Here is a 16,509-nt window from a genome sequence, read left to right on the forward strand (position 1 = left end):
GTAGTAGTCTCTGATGTAACTTAACTAGAAATTGCTTGTGACTTTGTCACTTAAGCTTTTAAAAATAATTACCAAGAAAATGAATTATTTAAGTTGCAAAATTAATTAAGTAAAGTAACTAAAAGACCACTGCAAATAAAGATGACATATAGGTTTATTCCAATAAAACTTCTTGATACACGATATTTGTAGTGCAATTATAGTGCAATTAAAAGTATTTTTTGATGATGTGCATCTTGAGAGGGACACATACAATTGTCTATGACTGAAGACAGGTGTCCGTAGATCTATCCTAATGTACTTGATTGATTGTCTTTGTGATTTATTTATCGTCATTCCATACGCTAGTCTTACAGGGAATTGATGTCGTGTCATTGGAACTGCCATATCATTAGATGAAGGCGTCAAAGAAATTCTCGGGAGAAGTACTGGCTCACTTGCTTTGTCTCCAGTTAAAATCCTAGCCTGAATCACTTTAGGAGCACATTGAATAACTATTAGTCGTGTTCCATTGCAAAGTCCATTTCTTGGTGCTATATTTCTGAGCAGTATAATCGGGCTCGCACGTTTTAGCTTTAGTTGGAAAGGAGGTAAACTTGAGGGATCAAGTGAATTCAAAAACTCACTTGGATAATCACCTCCATTCGCGGGAGAGTTGCCATCTTTTTCAACTGATTTATCTGCTGCTAAATATTCAATAACATCTCCATAAAACAATTTTAAGGCAGTGTCATTGATTTCCTTGACATCGTGATTACTTACAGCTAGAATAGTACGCTCTCTTAGAAAATCAGCTGAAGTTGTGCCCTTCACGTTCAAATTTGGGTACATAGAGTAAATGAGTTCTTCGAGATTTCTGCAATGTCGTATCTTAGATAGAAGCTCTACCGTATCTTTCGGATTCATTCCAATCTAAACAAATCAGTTAAACTTAGACGATGAGCTACTATGTAAGAGTATTTGCAAAAATACAGTTCAAAATAAATGGTTAAAGTAGATATTTTACCTCTTTCAAATAGTTTGCAAAGTTGATGTTATCTGGCTCTGTCATATCAAGCCGCATGTTTTGAACCAGATGCAAGACTTCCACATGTCTCCAGAGCGGAGATCATCTCAATGATGCAGCGACAACTTCTTCATGGACACCTTTCGGTATAACAGGAAAAATTTGCGTAAAATCCCCTCCGAGAATCATAGTGATTCCACCAAATGGTTGCTTATTGCAACATATATCCTGGAGCGATCAATCAACAGCTTCTACACAGTGTCTATGTTGCATGGGGACTTCATCCCAAATAATAAGTTTTGTTTCTTCGAAAAGTCCGGCTTGCAATTATTCTTTACTAAATCCACATACTGTGTCTTCTAACACATCTAGTGGTAACCTAAATGTTAAGTGGGCAGTTCGGCCTCCGGACAATAATAAAGACGCAATTCCAGAAGAAGCCACCATAATCACGATTTTACCGATACTACGACATGATTGATGCTGCAATTGTATTGTATAGAAATGTTTTTCCAGTACCCGCAACTCCATTTAAGAAAAATAATTTTCCTTTAGCATTGTGCACAAAATCCGTCACTGCATTGAAAGCTTGGCGTTGCTCTTCATTGAGACGACTGACATTATCATTTGCCACATCATACTGAAGTTGTTGTTGCTCCAAAATAAGTCTATTGCCAACTACCTTATTCCAATTTTCTCTTGGTAGTGGCATGTCTGGGAAATCTGAAAGCTTCTTACCACTCTCAAAAAGGATTTGGTTCAATAAAAATAAGTCGTAGTCTTTTACTTGGTCATTAGATGGATTTGAAATGAGAAACAATGTTTTCATCTTGGGTGCAAGATCATCACATATTTGTAATGCAAATCTATCCCACAATAGTTCTGGACGTGTTGGAGTGCACTCTTGAAGGATAACACTGAAAAGTCTTCGTAGTTTATACCCAGTTTGCATCACAACTGCCTCCTCTAAACATTGTTTCCACTCTTCATCATCTTATATAGTCCCCTCGTGCTATACATGCAGCTCTAAATGTACTATATGGAACACCATCTACAAATTTCAATGATTCAAATGACTACGGGCCCTTTACAACAGCTTAACAACAAGCAAAGATAGAAACATTCCCCTGCATTTGGACTTGCAAAATACATCCGACCAATAGCATAACAACTTTTGCTTCTAGGTGTCCAAATTTTCTCAGACTTGTCATAAACAAAGTGTTGAGGGAATTTTTGATAAGTGTACTTTCTGGCATGTGAATATTTATCACAACATTTGAATAATGCATTTAGAGTTGATTTCTGACGCTTAGCTCGAGCAATAATTCCTTCAATTGGTTATGTTGCTTTATAAATAACCCGATGCATTCCAGGCAAGGGGGACTGCCAAGCAAACAACATTTGGTACCTCCTCGTGCATTCTAAACTCTAATAGACGCCACACAGCTTCTGGTGGTCTGATATACCTCCCGTCGATGTACTGTTGGATCTCGTCATTCGCTCCAGTTAGCACTATAGCTGTTTTGTCAAATCCCTTGTAAATATACTTAGTGATATATTTGACCGCTCGAACTGATGCACATACTTCAACATTAATGTGGCAGTTGAACATTTCAGATAGATACGGATTGTACGGAGCGACATTTCGGTTGTCAATGGTATGCTCACCTCTTATCTTGCTTTTGACCTTGTACACTTTTCTTGTGTTACGACGCATATAAAGAGGGTACCCTTCTCGATCCATCGTTGTCTTTTCAACAAATTCGTGAATAATGGAACCGTGACTTGCCATCTTGCATACACGGCGCTTCTGGGTTTTCAGCACCACACGGACCATGAATCATGCACTTCATAACGGTTTGAAAGAGTGCATGTTAAGTGTCTAGATTTGGAATCTCGGCAGAAACTATTTGATCCACTTGTTCAATGGTACGAATCTTATCCGGCCTCATGTTGAAGGAATATGAGAGCGTGCATGTGTGGGAGGCCGTATTTTTGAAATTCAATGGTGTAAACATGTGCCACTGCACGTCCAAACACGTCATTTTTTAAGATTTCATTCATTATCACTTTTCGCTTCATCTCAAATAATTTCGGCGACCAACACGGGTTTATCGATGTCGCCCGGTGACTCTTAAGCTCATTTTGAATTTCTGGCCAATTTGGATTTGCAGTGACCGTAACAAAGACATCTAGATGTTTATTGTATCGTGTGATCGCCAATGCATCTTGATAAATCTCATACATATGCCTTGGACTTTCTGTATGAGACGATGGCAGAATAAAACGCTGGCCCACTTGATATGGATTCAGTCCCTGTGCTGCAACATCCGTCAATCCTGAATACAACTCTGCACGAATCTCAACTTGATGATCTCTGAAATAGCGCAACTTGTTATGTTCGGTTGAAGTCTAACCGTCAACAACAAATTCTTGGCATATAGGCCCTGCCTGCAAGATCGTTGAATATTCTGTCGGGCAATCAAACAAACAATAAGCATAGTACTGCGTCTGGGTCAAACGCACATCTATTGGAAGATTATTTTTGACGTCGCATCGGCGTAGATCAGGAGACCAACCGAGTTCTCTTGGAGGAAATAGAAGAACATAATGTTGGCAAATAAATGGGATTACACTCACTTATCCTCTTTAACCCTCCCCCTCTCAAACGAAGAACAATATCTCGCAATCTATCAACCTCATTCCCATTACTTGGTAATACCACAGCAATTTTCTCTGTAGACAGAAGGTTATATCGTCACCGGTCACTACCGAATGTGAATGAAGACCGGATTGAGAAATATTGTTGTTTGCAGAACTATTTGAATTTAAAATCTCAAAAGCATTCGTATAGAACTTGTAGAATTCGTTGTACTTAATAAAAGTGTCTTGAATGATTTTTAAGACTTCCCGTGACAAATGAGGATTCCGACAAGGGCGGTGATTCAAAGCCTCATTTCCATCATAAAAGTAAAGATGTGAATAGACAAAATCCCTTCCTGGATCTACCAACAGTGATCCCGACTCTATGGTAGTCCTCCGTGTATAACAAATGACATTGGACCACGCCTATGCAATACACGCATGTCTTGATTAACACCAAAACTTGTGAAAGTATTACACGCATTGTATGACCGAATGTGCTCATGAAATGAATGAACTCGCATTGGCATCAGATCCTTCAACCACTCTGGATAGTATGTTATATTGATATTAATGATGTTTACTTTTATTTAGATATGTAATTCTGATTGCGTTCTTAATTAATGTGCCGTAAGAAACCTGAGTTCGTAATTTCTTATCTCAATTGATAAGAGTTGTAGATGCATTTTGTTCAAGCTGAAATAATGCTCACAGGATGAGCAGGACTCTCAAAAGGAGGGTCAAATACTTGTTTATGTGATGACCCCTACAGAAAAATATGTGTTTAGCCTTTCATATTATTTGCCTTAGTCAGGATTGTAAAATGGACTTCCGATCACGTCCCGGGCCAGAACTATGTAGAATTGCCGTGATTCCACAATTAGGACCGTCTAGTTTGGATTTGCTGATATGACCGTTCATGATCCCACCCTAATCGAAACGTGGTCAATAGGGGACTTGCCGATATGGCCATTGACAATCCGACCCAATACCCGACCCGGAACCTAACTAGGGCCGTAGGGCGGTTGATGCCTTGTAGTAGTTTTTCCTATTCGGGTTATTGAAAATCTAAGCACTAAAACCAGGTATATTTTTCCTCTCTGATTTAATAATACTTTACATGTTTTTATGTCATCTTTTCTTAACTTAACGATATACATGGCCACCTCTAGTTTTATATATATATATACACACACACGGTTAGGCTATAGTGACACAGTTATAGTGCTACCTTTATCTCACTTTCCTCGTGGTCTCTTGGATCTTTTCTCAAGATCATCAGATCTAATTCACTAAAAAATTGCGAAATTTCAAAATTTTGAAGTATTTTAAAAACAAAAAAACGAAAAAAGAAAAAAACACGAAATTAGGTTATTCTTCTCCCAAAATTCATAACCCAGAAACTGATCAAACCATCCTGTTGATCCAGGGAGGTCGTGGTGGAGGTGGGTATGGTGGTGGTGGGTATCGTGACAAAGGCCCTCCTTCTGAAGTAGTTGGTACAATTTTTTCCCAACTCTCTCTATTTACTACTCTATTTGATTGCTTGCTTCACTGTGAAAACCATATAAAACTCTAAAAAATGTATCTTTTAAGTGGTAAAACAATTTGAATATAAGATAGGTCTGTTTACTTGTTGGTTAACATCATGAGAAAGAAATGGGTTGTTTCTATACTTTAATGAGCTCAATGCGAACCCTTTGTTGTTTATTTTGGAATTTGTATCCTTATATGAAGTTTGATTGTAAAATGCAGAGGTTGCTTCGTTCCTTCATGCTTGCGAAGGAGATGTTGTAATTAAACTCACACATGAAAAGATACCCTATTTCAATGCTCCAATCTATCTACAGAACAAGACACAGATTGGAAAGGTGAACGAAATTTTTGGTCCTATTAATGAATCTGCAAGTAGTCCCTTTTGTTGATGTATGGTAGTTTTACTAATGGTTGGATTTTTTTTTTTTTTTTGGATGCAGTTGTTTTCAGTTGTACAGAACTTACATGTGTTTGCCTAATAAAAGTCTTGTGTTTAAATAGTGTGAGAGTGTCAAATGAGCTAGGAAGAGGGAATCCAATAAGGGTGAGGTTTTCAGTCTGGGTAATGGTGATGATGGCAGTGGTCATACAAACTATATTTGCTGTCATGATATTCGCAACGAAAAAAGATTTCCCATCAATCTTCACAGAAGATGAGTAGGTTATGAATAAAGTTACCAAAATTGCTCCCTTTCTATGTGTATCAATCTTTCTCTCAAGTGTGCGACCAGTTCTATCAGGTTAGTATATTGCATTGTTGTGCATATATGTTTTTCCTTGGGACAATTTGAAAGTTCTTGCTGAAATGTTGAACTTGTACAATGAAATTAGTAGACCTCAAGTATTAAACATGACTTAATTTGCAGGTGTGGCCATTGGCTGGTTGGCAAGCTATTGTAAGCCTATGTAAATATTGGGTGCTATTACCTCGTGGGATTGGCAACTGGTGCTATTTTGGGCTTCAAATTCCATCTTGGCTTGGAGGTTAGCGAAACAGACTGATAACTGTTTTTTTTAAAAAAGTCGGGTGTTTTGATAGCTCCCTAAGGACATTGAGCCTCCTTAGGTCTTCGCCGTAGGATCAGCGTCTCGGAGACGTATATGTTGACATTATGATCCTGTAGTAAGGCGATGGAGGCATAGGACTACACTCAGTCTCTGGAGGGTACTTTTAGATATGAAGAGCATGAGGACTAATACTATTTTATGTTTTTTGTTTGAAGGGACTCTGGGGTGGGGTACTCCTTGGAATCGCTGTACAAACAATCATCCTTATTATAATCACTTTGCGTACCGACTGGGAAAAAGAGGCAAGTGTTAATAGATGTTCATTCATTTCTACTTTGCAGTTGTATAACAATTTTGTTCCAAAAATATTTGTTACTTTTTTGTGCTTATTGAAATATTGACCGTTTTAATTTAGACATTATTAAAAGGTCTAGAACTGTTCTGCAGGTATCACTGGTGAAAGAGAGTGGCTGCTTGGGGAAGCTCGGATGCTGAATCCACTTTTGATTCCAATGTGTTCCAAGACGTTCAAAAATAAAAGAATTGTATGTTCTGCCATTTTGGACTTAGGAGGTTTAATGAGGTTCGGGAAGAAATCCAACAGTTTAGAACACCCTAAACTGTTAAATAGCCCACTTTCTAAATGCTGAATGCTAAACTAGGATTTTGTATTCATCTCTGAAGAGTGTTTAATTTCAGATTTGTACAAGAAATTGCAGAAAGTGGAGTTTATTTCGACAAATATGAATGAGTTCCTCATCCATGTTTAAATGATGTGCCTACCCTCAAGAAGCAGCTCTCATGATAACAAAGTATATTGGTGTACCACTAGAAATTCAAACAGAAGTATTAGTTTTCTGATCCATAAGCACCGATGAACCTAGCTTCCAAATTTCTGTTTTTGCCTCATGGACTGCATTTTCGTTTAGAGAAAATACAGGAACTGAGAGTGAGAGGTGGTGCAAACTCCTTCCTCTTTCCCCATCCTAAAAAGCATAGTGATGCTCTCAATTTTCACCCTGTTTCACGCCGAGGATAAGTACTTTAAAACTCACTCTCTCGTATCAACACTAAGAACTATCATCATCGCAGCTGTATCTTTCGCATTGTTTATACGAAACCTCCCTTGTATTAGTAGAATAACAGAAACATAAGACCATTGTGATTCGTTGGTTTCACTTGGCATAACTCAATTTATTGGTTAAAGTTAAAACCGATTTGAGTTATAATTGAGGATTCGTCTTTTCCTTGTATGGATGTGAGAGTACTTCTAGTCGTCTCGTGAGTCCAGCAGCCTGCTCATATTACCAGATCAGTACATATTGTGACTGATGATGCAATTACCAATATATGTAGAGGATTTACAAAGAGAAGGTCATCTCCAACCCACAAGTCCACAACCTCTCCCACCCTATTATGAGTTAGAACTCAGGGGTCATGCACTCATTCATGCCAAAGGATAAGTCACGTTTTTCATGAATCACAAAAACTTCTTTCAAGATGGCATGACCATAAAAAAATTCATTATTACGGTATTTTCATGAATTACAAACACTTTCTTTCTGGTATCCAAACCACTCACACATACGTTGTACAATTGTGCTTGGTAAATGTTTATATTCTCAAAAAAATTGAGAAGATTTAGCAAAACGTTTGCACATCTGAAATCCTAACTGCAGTTCTAACAAATAAAATATTAACACTCAGACAGATACCACAACTGGCAATAATCCATTGTGCCTGAGTAGCGCCTCTGGAGAAGGTTCACGGCCTCGAAATTCCACAAAAACCTGGAGTACACAGGTAATCAGTATGAAAACACCATAGCATGGAGGAAACAATAAAAAAAAGTGACAACAATATGTGTAATGCCCAAGTTCTTATTTTTGACGATTGCAACCACCAATAGGTTCACATTTTCAATAAACAGGAAATGCCAAGGAAAATTCAATGATTTATTCTGACCTCAAGCGGTGGTTTTCCACCTCCAAGAGCAAGAATGGTTTCTCGGAACCTTTTACCGGTTTCTTTGACAGCCTTGAATGTTCTACAAACAGGAAGACCAATATCAATTTCATGTTTTTTCACTTTTCCAACTCAATAGAAAAATATGCAGATGACTAACTAGACTAAAAAAAATCTCAAAAAATTAAGCTAAATTTACTAGTAAATCTGGATATAGAGGAAAGCTAGGAAAGCCCCTACCTGAACCCATTCAAAGTAACTCACAGTGACGCCACCTGAATTGGCTAATTTGTCAGGAAGTATCACAACACCTTTCTTTGACAAGATCTGCAGATGGAAGTATTTATCTTGTTTAGATGTAAATACTAATTTACATTTCTTTTCTTCCACTTAGTTTATAACAACAGGCCTATCTTATATTTAGATTGCTTTACCACTTAAAAGATACATTTTTTAGAGTTTTATATGGTTTTCACAGTGAAGCAAGCAATCAAATAGAGTAGTAAATAGAGAGAGTTGGGAAAAAATTGTACCAACTACTTCAGAAGGAGGGCCTTCGTCACGAAACCCACTACCACCGCCAACATACCCACCTCCACCACGACCTCTCTGGATCAGCAGGATGGTTTGATCAGCCTCTGGGATATGAATTTTGGGAGAAGAAGAACCCAATTTCGCGTTTTTTTTTTTCTTTTTACGCTTTTTTGTTTTTGAAATACTTTGAAATTTTGAAATTTTGCGATTTTTGAGTGAATTAGATCTGATGATTTTGAGAAGAGATCCAAGGGACCAGGAGGGAAGTGAGATAAGAGTGGCACTATAACTGTGTCACTATAGCCTAACCGATATATATATATATCAGCAATATAAAAAGAGAGGTGGCCATGTATATCGTTAAGTTAACTCTTTTGAGTCGAATAAGAAAAGATGACATAAAAAATATATCAGCAGTATAAAACTAGAGGTGGCCATGTATATCATTAAGTTAACTCTTTTGAGTCGAATAAGAAAAGATGACATAAAAACATGTAAGGTGATAAGAGTCAAAAACTGTAGTTTTAACCCCTTAACAATAATATTTTTAGACCAATTATGCGAGTAATAAATAAGAGTTAATGCTAATTACGTGCTTTTATGTATTTTAGGCATTGAAATCAATTATGTGCATAAATGTGCCACTTTGGCGATAGAAAGGAGCAAAGGGTTGGTTGCTAAGAAGTTCGGGATTAAAGGCCAAGATGGCGTAAACAAAGACACAAAAGTCGTGAGAACTTCCAAAGATCGTATCTTTGGACTCAAGCCTTGGAATTGGGCGTACCTTATGTCAAAACGACCAGCTCAGAAAGAGCTTTCCAATGGTTCAAACCTTGACCCAATCAAAGGAGAAAAAATGGACGAAAAGCCTACTGAAGTCAAAGCCAGCTGAAAAGGGCCTTGTGGACTGAAGAAATTAGGCTTTGGGCTCGATTTTCCGGCCCAAAACATGGACCCTCAGCCCATGCACGAAAATATGGATCCGATCTCCTCCATTTCCACACACAAGACTTAGCTCTTAAATATCAATTAGCTTAGGTTAGAGAGTAGCCATTAAAAAGCTTAGTTCTAGATCTAGTTTTTGGATTTAATTAATTAGTTTCCATTCCATTAATTAGTTTCATTCCTTGTTTTAGACTAGTTATTTGAATCATTGAATATCTTTCATTAGATAAATAAAATAGTTAGTTCTTGTTAAATTCGATCTTGTTATTTAATGATTGTTTAGATTAATTTCGATTATTGTTATTTAATGATTTCTTAGTTGTTAATTTAGATTTTAATTATTGTTTAGTTAAATTTAATAAAGTTAGAATTTTTATATTATGTCTTATTCAATTTCATTTGGAAATGATAGTTTGATGAATCGAGGCTAAACCTCCATTAGAGGGGTTTGATGGAGCCTTGATGAAAACTTGATTTTGTTAGCTTAGAATCGTTGTAAGAGTCTATTCCACTCTAGAAGGTCGTTGATTCGCCATGAGAATGGGTGGACGTCCTCACATACTAGTTATGAATTGGTAGAGATGTCATGTATAATTAGGGGTTAGAATGACCAATTCTTACCGTAAGAACGTAAGAATTGGATTACAACAATCTATGCTAGTTTCTTAAGTATTCAATTCCCCCCTAATTCTTATTCTAGATTCAAACTTTAGTATTAGAAAGCATTTAAGTAGTATAATTTGTAATTCTCTCATTGACTTTGGTAGGATTGATAGTCGTAGGAAACTTGAATGCTAAAGAACTAGGAGTGGAACAAATCTTCTATTCCAACTCTACTTCAATAGTATCGAGAGTAGAAATCTTTGATAAATCTAGTACAAGTTCAGTTTTAGTTTTACTTGTGTTTAGAGTTTCACCGCTTTATTCATTAGTAAAACTATTTATTTTACTATTATCATAAGGTATTATTAAATCAGAGAGGAAAAATATACCGGTTTTAGTGCTTAGATTTTCAAATTGACCGAATAGAAAAAACTACTACAAGGCATCAACCGCCCTACGACCCTAGTTAGGTTCGAGGTTGGGTATTGGGTCGGGTTGTCAATGGGCCATATCGGGTAAAATATATATATACTAGTGAATGCCCGTGTGCGATTCGGCACTCTAGACACATTGCTTTTGAACAACACCCCAAGATACCATCTCTATGGTAGCATTGGATCGATGATATAACCATTTCCAACAGTTTTATACTTTATAATCATTTCATACGCATACTCAAGTGAGCTTAATGATTGCAATTTTATGCATTTCATTTCTCACAAACCAACTTATTACACATACCCTTTTACATTCATTAATTCAACACATATCAGAATGAGAATGAGGAAAAGGGGAGAGAGTCTTCAACATACACATAATATCAACACATTGACGCATAATGACAAATACTCTAACAAATTTGTAATATGTCACAAACGTTAGGTAAACACAAAGCATTAGCACATTGACAACATCTCTAACCACCAACCCCTCAAAAATTAAAGCTCTCGAGCAGCCTCATATCGCCGACTCCAACATACCACACAATCATCGAATTTCAGCTCCAAATATCTCTTTCAGGCATCACATTAAAACACTCCCTTGCAATACCAACTTCCCCATTCTTCACATACCCAGCAATCATATATCGAATTCCACGACACCAAATCCAATTCACACCTCTCATCAAACACCTTCCTCGCATCCTAAATTCTCCTAATCGAAGAATACATATAAATTAGAGAATTCTGCCCAAACAAATCTACTACAAACCCTCTCTTCACAATCCTAGCAGGGCGTTTCTCCCTTCGTAAACCAACCCAAGTTCTACACAATCCTTAACTAAAAAAGGAAAATGTATAATGATTATGCCCAACCCCTTTCCTAACCATACGTTCATAATAAAACTTAATAGCATTATCATACTCATTTAACTTAACATAAGACTAATAATAGTATTATTACAAATAAAAACAACATAATTACCCATAATTGTAACAATTGTAGGCTGCGAAGATGGAGAAAAACACGTTATCTTTTTTTTTTATAAGTGGATTGATAAAAGTCCAATCTTTGCATTTCGATTCTTCATATAGGGTTTTTAATATTCCATTCTATCCTTGACTGTGTTTTAAGTGAAACGACTTTGTGTTCTGATGGCGGTGAAGATGTGTGCGTAATCTTACCACGATTCTGGGAGTTTAATCATTGGAAAAAAGAAGAGAATAAATATTAAAAACATGCATTTTAATCACTGAAGAATATTGTAAAAGGGTCGATTGAATGTAGAAAATATGCTCATATATTTCAGAAACAATCATTGGCTAATCGAATGAAGGAGGTGATTAGGGTTAGTATGAAAGTAATGGGAAAATATATGTTCCTGTGCTGAGCAATTATAAGGAAGGATTTGGAGGAAGTGTATATGTAAATTTGTGGTTTCTGCACACTAATGCAACTCGGAAGACATAAATACACTGAACATAGCTTAAAATTTTCTGACAAATTAATTGAAAACTCTGATGGCAGTTAAATGACATAATGGTATATTGTAGGCTAGACTACTTACCAAACCTTGTGAAAATGGACTTTCAAGTTAACAGAAAAACATGACTAAATGGCATCTTATTCAGCACGAAGTCAAGTCATATTTAGTCGAATCAGGGGCCTATATTATATTATAAACTGATTTGGGGTAACAGTTATAAACTTGTAATATACCTAAAAAAATAACAACAACATAAATTAATTATATAAGGTGTTTAACATGAATCTAGTAACCTCAATATAATCTACAAACAAACAAACAAACCCATCACCAAAATTTCAACAATCAAAAACCTTAAAATAAAATTATTACCTCTTAAAGATCTGGCAAGACCGAAATCTCGGCCGAGGCAGTTATTAAATATCGTAAGAAATCTTCTAGAAATTTGTCGCCGCTAAAGCGATGTGATGTGCTTAAGATGGAGATGAAACGAATGATATCGTAAATGAGGAAGTGCGTTTTTGGAAATTGAAAAGTGGGGTTAATGTTTTAGTGAAGGATGAGAAGAAAAGTGAAGATGAAGAACTGAGTGAGGAGAGTTGGGAGTTCGAGTGCTTGACGATAAGTTTTGAACAAAATAATTGATCCGCACTTAACAACTGTTTGATCTTTGCTCAAAATGATCTGGACCGTCATTTGTGTGTTATTTTGTCCTGTAGTGCGAAAAAAACCCTATCTTATATATATATATATACTAGCTTGTACGCCCGTGTATACGCACCGGCTCTTTTGAAAATATTTAGATTTTTTTTAGAAAATTGAGACTACCATTTTTGTAACTCCCGTATTTGTAATCCGTATTTATTTATTAATTTATTTTTATTTAAAATTTGTTAGATTGGATTTGGGATACGTGGGCCTGATTTCTGGGCCTGAGTCTATTTTTCCAGAAAATAGGGTTTTTGGGATTAAAATAAAATAAAATGGAGGCGGCTCGCTTGCTAGAGAGTTGGAGTGCAACGATTCGGACTATGAGGGATTGTGCGAGCTAGCTTGGGATTGGTTCTCGCGTAGTTTTCTTCTATATTTCTTTTTCGCGATACAAATGAGTAGTTTAGCTTTTCTATTATTTTACGTCTATACAGAGATAACTGTACTATCTAAGATTTCTGCTCTTGTTTTCTTCTCATTCTCCGGTTGTTATTCTGCGTATTGTCCTATGGTTAAAACTTGGAGTATTGTTAAAACCTGTTATATATTGGTTGTTGTTCTTAATTACAAAAATTTATCGAACTGTTGGAAGTGAGGTCAGTAATGGTGGCGCAAGCCAAAGAAGAAATTGCCCAATATTTTATTTGAACTTTTATTATTATGTTTATTGTGTTGTTGTGTTGGTTTATGATTGTGGGGTTGGGTAAAACTGTTGGTGGTATGGGAAGATTGTGGGTTTGATGTTTGGGTGATGTAGGGTGCTGTCAAAGCTCGAAGAAATCGTTAATGGCGTCGAACGCCATTGGTGAGCAGCGAGTTTTGTTTTGGGTTTTGAGTATACCCTAAAGTTTTGGTTGTTGGATGGGGATCAAAACTGAACGGTTTGGTGGTGAGTGTGGTGTGGGCGATTGGTGCGGAGGAAGCTTGACACGGATTAATGGCGGCGTGATTGAGTTTTGGAGCAGTGATGGTTTTGAGCTTTGATGGTATCAAATTGTTAGGTTTTTCATCATGATCAAAACTGCTGGGATGAATGGGGAGGAGGAGGAGAATTGGTGGCTGGAATTTGGGCTGGAACGTGGTGGAGGAGAGCTGGTGAGGGAGGAAGACGAACCTGGTTCAGTTTCTAATTTGGTTGGGCTTGGGCCTAAACCTTTGTTAGTTGTTGGGCCGAAATTAATCTTTTGTTTTGTTTTGGGCCAGTTTAGATTAGTTTCCTTGGGCCAATTTGGGTTAGTTTTGTTGTTGGGCCGATTTTTCTTTTATTTTGTGGGCTTGGTCTTTTTTTAGTTATGTGGATCCGGCTAACATTATTTGAATATTTTGTTTGAGTCATGGGCTTGGCTAGTTAGGTCCGAACCATGACCTTAGTCATGAGCCCATGAGCCATGCACCTTTACCTTAGCCATGACATGAACTATGACCTTAGCCATGAACCATGGCTATGACCCTGAACCTGTTGAACATGGAAAATCATGTTGACTTTGTCATTGACCGTTGACCGTTGACTGTGGAATGTTGATTTTTTCCAGATTTTCACATATTTAATTTTATGGACAATTGTAATAATAAAATGTTGTCGAAAATGGTATAACCTTGTTTGTCATTATCTAATTAAGATTTGATGTGAGTAGTGTGTAAAGAATATAAATATTGGCACATAACAAGAGGGGAATTCTTATAAGACTTAGATATATACGTTTTTATGAGAATTAAACTACATACATACTTTCGTGATTCATGGACTTTAGTATTGGGCTTTTGATGGTTGATCAGTTTGACTTGACTTGTGATTTGGACTCGAATAATTATGCGTGATATTTGGACTTGAGTTGTTCTTTCTTTTTAAAGTCGTTTCATTTTGACATTTGGTAGAATGGACATATATTTTGATTATTTATATACTATTTATATGGTGCACAAATGGAAATAATGCGTGCCTTTGATGGTGAATTGAGTTCACATAAATATATTGAACGAATACATTACATGATTGATTACTATTATGAGTTGATACTTAAATGAATTATAATATGTATGAAGGCTTGAGATATTCCATATGGTGTAGTGCAATATATGATTGGCACGTGAAATAATAAGTTTTGAGATTTGATATAGAGATGCTTGGATATCGTGCAATGAATAGTATTGGCACGTGATAATGTGGATTTTATTATAACGAGAAATGTTGAGCTTCAGTACAATTAAAGTATATTGGCATGAGATAGAACAAGAATTATTATGAGACATGAATGTATGACACCTGAATAAATTACGAAACGAAAATCATATAACCTAGCTACCACAACTCATGTTATTTGGTCCTTGTGATGGGCGTATGTGATATGATTGGCCCTTCGGGAGTTTCAGTGAATCTGAATGGCCCTTTTGGCATAGCCGAATAGTGACTTGATTATTCCGTTCGCAAAATTAGAACGAGATCGCGATATTTTATGCCAAATAGTGGCAGTACTCACATAATAGCGTTCGTGTGGGTGTTACCTGGTATGCAATATCCCGCTTAGGGTAACTACGCGCGGAGTGGTTTATTATGTAAGGGGAGGCATGTGGATGTACATGTTCGGTGTTGGGTAGCGATTGTGGTTGCCAGGGAAACTAGGTAAAACATAGAGACGACGTGATTTTAGGGACACGCAAAGAAAGCCTTTAAATATATGATTGTATATAGTTTTGCAGAAGGGTGGGTCAAACTAATTACTTGTGCAGAGATGACCCACTCTGTAATTGAGCATGAAATGCGGTAAGTATAGAATATGCTTGACTGGTTATTAGTTTAGTTAGAACCTAAGGCACCTCGGTGGAAGAACTAAATGCCTTAATATTATTGTTGGGAAGCTAAGGCGGCACCTCAATGGAGGAACTACATGCCTTATTTATTATGCATATGGTTTGTTGTGTGGCTTGTGGGAAGTTAAGGCGCCTCAGTGGAGGAACTACCTGCCTTAATTTTTGTAATTAAGAATGTTGTATTAGTCGTTGGAAGTTAAGGCGCCTCGGTGGAGGAACTAAATGCTTTATGGATTGTGTAAATATATGTATAAGTATATGTTGTATTTTTGGGCTACTCACACCAACATTGTTTATAATGCTGACTGATAATCGTAAAATAAATAGTTTTACTAATGAATAAAGCGTTGAAACTCTAAACGAAAGTAAAACTACAACTACTTTGTTACTAGATTTATCAAAGATTTCTACTCTCAATCCTATTGAGATATAGTGGAGTAGATGATTCGTTCCACTCCTAGTTCTTTCACATGTAATGTTTTCTAAGTCTAATCAATCTTAACTAAAGTCTAATGAGAGATTTACGAATTATAACTACGATGCAACTACCCACAAGATACGACTAATTAACTACGGAATGCTGCGTTGATTCTATGATAAGGAATTAGGGGGGATCGATTCCACCTTAACTCAACTTAACTTACTAACCAACGAATTGTCGTAATCGAATGAATCGCACGCGAGAACAATTGGTTTTTCCTAATCCTTAATTACACATGGTACTTCTACCAATTCATAACTAGCATGTGAACGATTAAACCTATTCTCATGGTGAATTAATCGTTTCTTGAGTGAAATAGAAATTACGACGACTCAACGATAA

At 36.6% G+C, this 16,509-nt stretch overlaps 3 protein-coding genes and 2 long non-coding RNA genes across 5 annotated transcripts; 1 reads left to right on the plus strand and 4 right to left on the minus strand.

Moving 5' to 3' along the window:
• Positions 1 to 101: 101 nt before the first annotated feature.
• On the minus strand, positions 102 to 1,063 carry LOC147493191 (uncharacterized). The gene is made up of 3 exons (XM_086567774.1): positions 1,007 to 1,063; positions 254 to 912; positions 102 to 129 (listed from the first exon to the last, which is right to left on the minus strand). The coding sequence occupies exons 1-3, from the start codon at positions 1,061 to 1,063 to the stop codon at positions 102 to 104; spliced, it is 744 nt and encodes a 247-aa protein (XP_086423900.1).
• Positions 1,064 to 1,472: 409 nt separating this feature from the next.
• On the minus strand, positions 1,473 to 1,958 carry LOC147493192 (uncharacterized). Its single transcript, XM_086567775.1, has one exon. It carries the CDS (start codon positions 1,956 to 1,958, stop codon positions 1,473 to 1,475), a length of 486 nt encoding a protein of 161 aa, XP_086423901.1.
• Positions 1,959 to 2,354: 396 nt separating this feature from the next.
• Positions 2,355 to 2,843, minus strand: LOC147493193 (uncharacterized). Its single transcript, XM_086567776.1, has one exon. It carries the CDS (start codon positions 2,841 to 2,843, stop codon positions 2,355 to 2,357), a length of 489 nt encoding a protein of 162 aa, XP_086423902.1.
• Positions 2,844 to 5,741: 2,898 nt separating this feature from the next.
• Positions 5,742 to 6,964, plus strand: LOC147493194 (uncharacterized). The gene is made up of 4 exons (XR_015198830.1): positions 5,742 to 5,925; positions 6,052 to 6,169; positions 6,409 to 6,495; positions 6,641 to 6,964. It is a non-coding gene; the product is annotated as an uncharacterized LOC147493194 (long non-coding RNA).
• Positions 6,965 to 7,699: 735 nt separating this feature from the next.
• Positions 7,700 to 8,834, minus strand: LOC147493195 (uncharacterized). The gene is made up of 4 exons (XR_015198829.1): positions 8,692 to 8,834; positions 8,399 to 8,485; positions 8,159 to 8,240; positions 7,700 to 7,983 (listed from the first exon to the last, which is right to left on the minus strand). It is a non-coding gene; the product is annotated as an uncharacterized LOC147493195 (long non-coding RNA).
• Positions 8,835 to 16,509: the final 7,675 nt, after the last annotated feature.

Source organism: Coptis chinensis, chromosome 6 (genome assembly GCF_015680905.1).
Source record: "Coptis chinensis isolate HL-2020 chromosome 6, ASM1568090v1, whole genome shotgun sequence".
NCBI lineage: Eukaryota > Viridiplantae > Streptophyta > Magnoliopsida > Ranunculales > Ranunculaceae > Coptis > Coptis chinensis.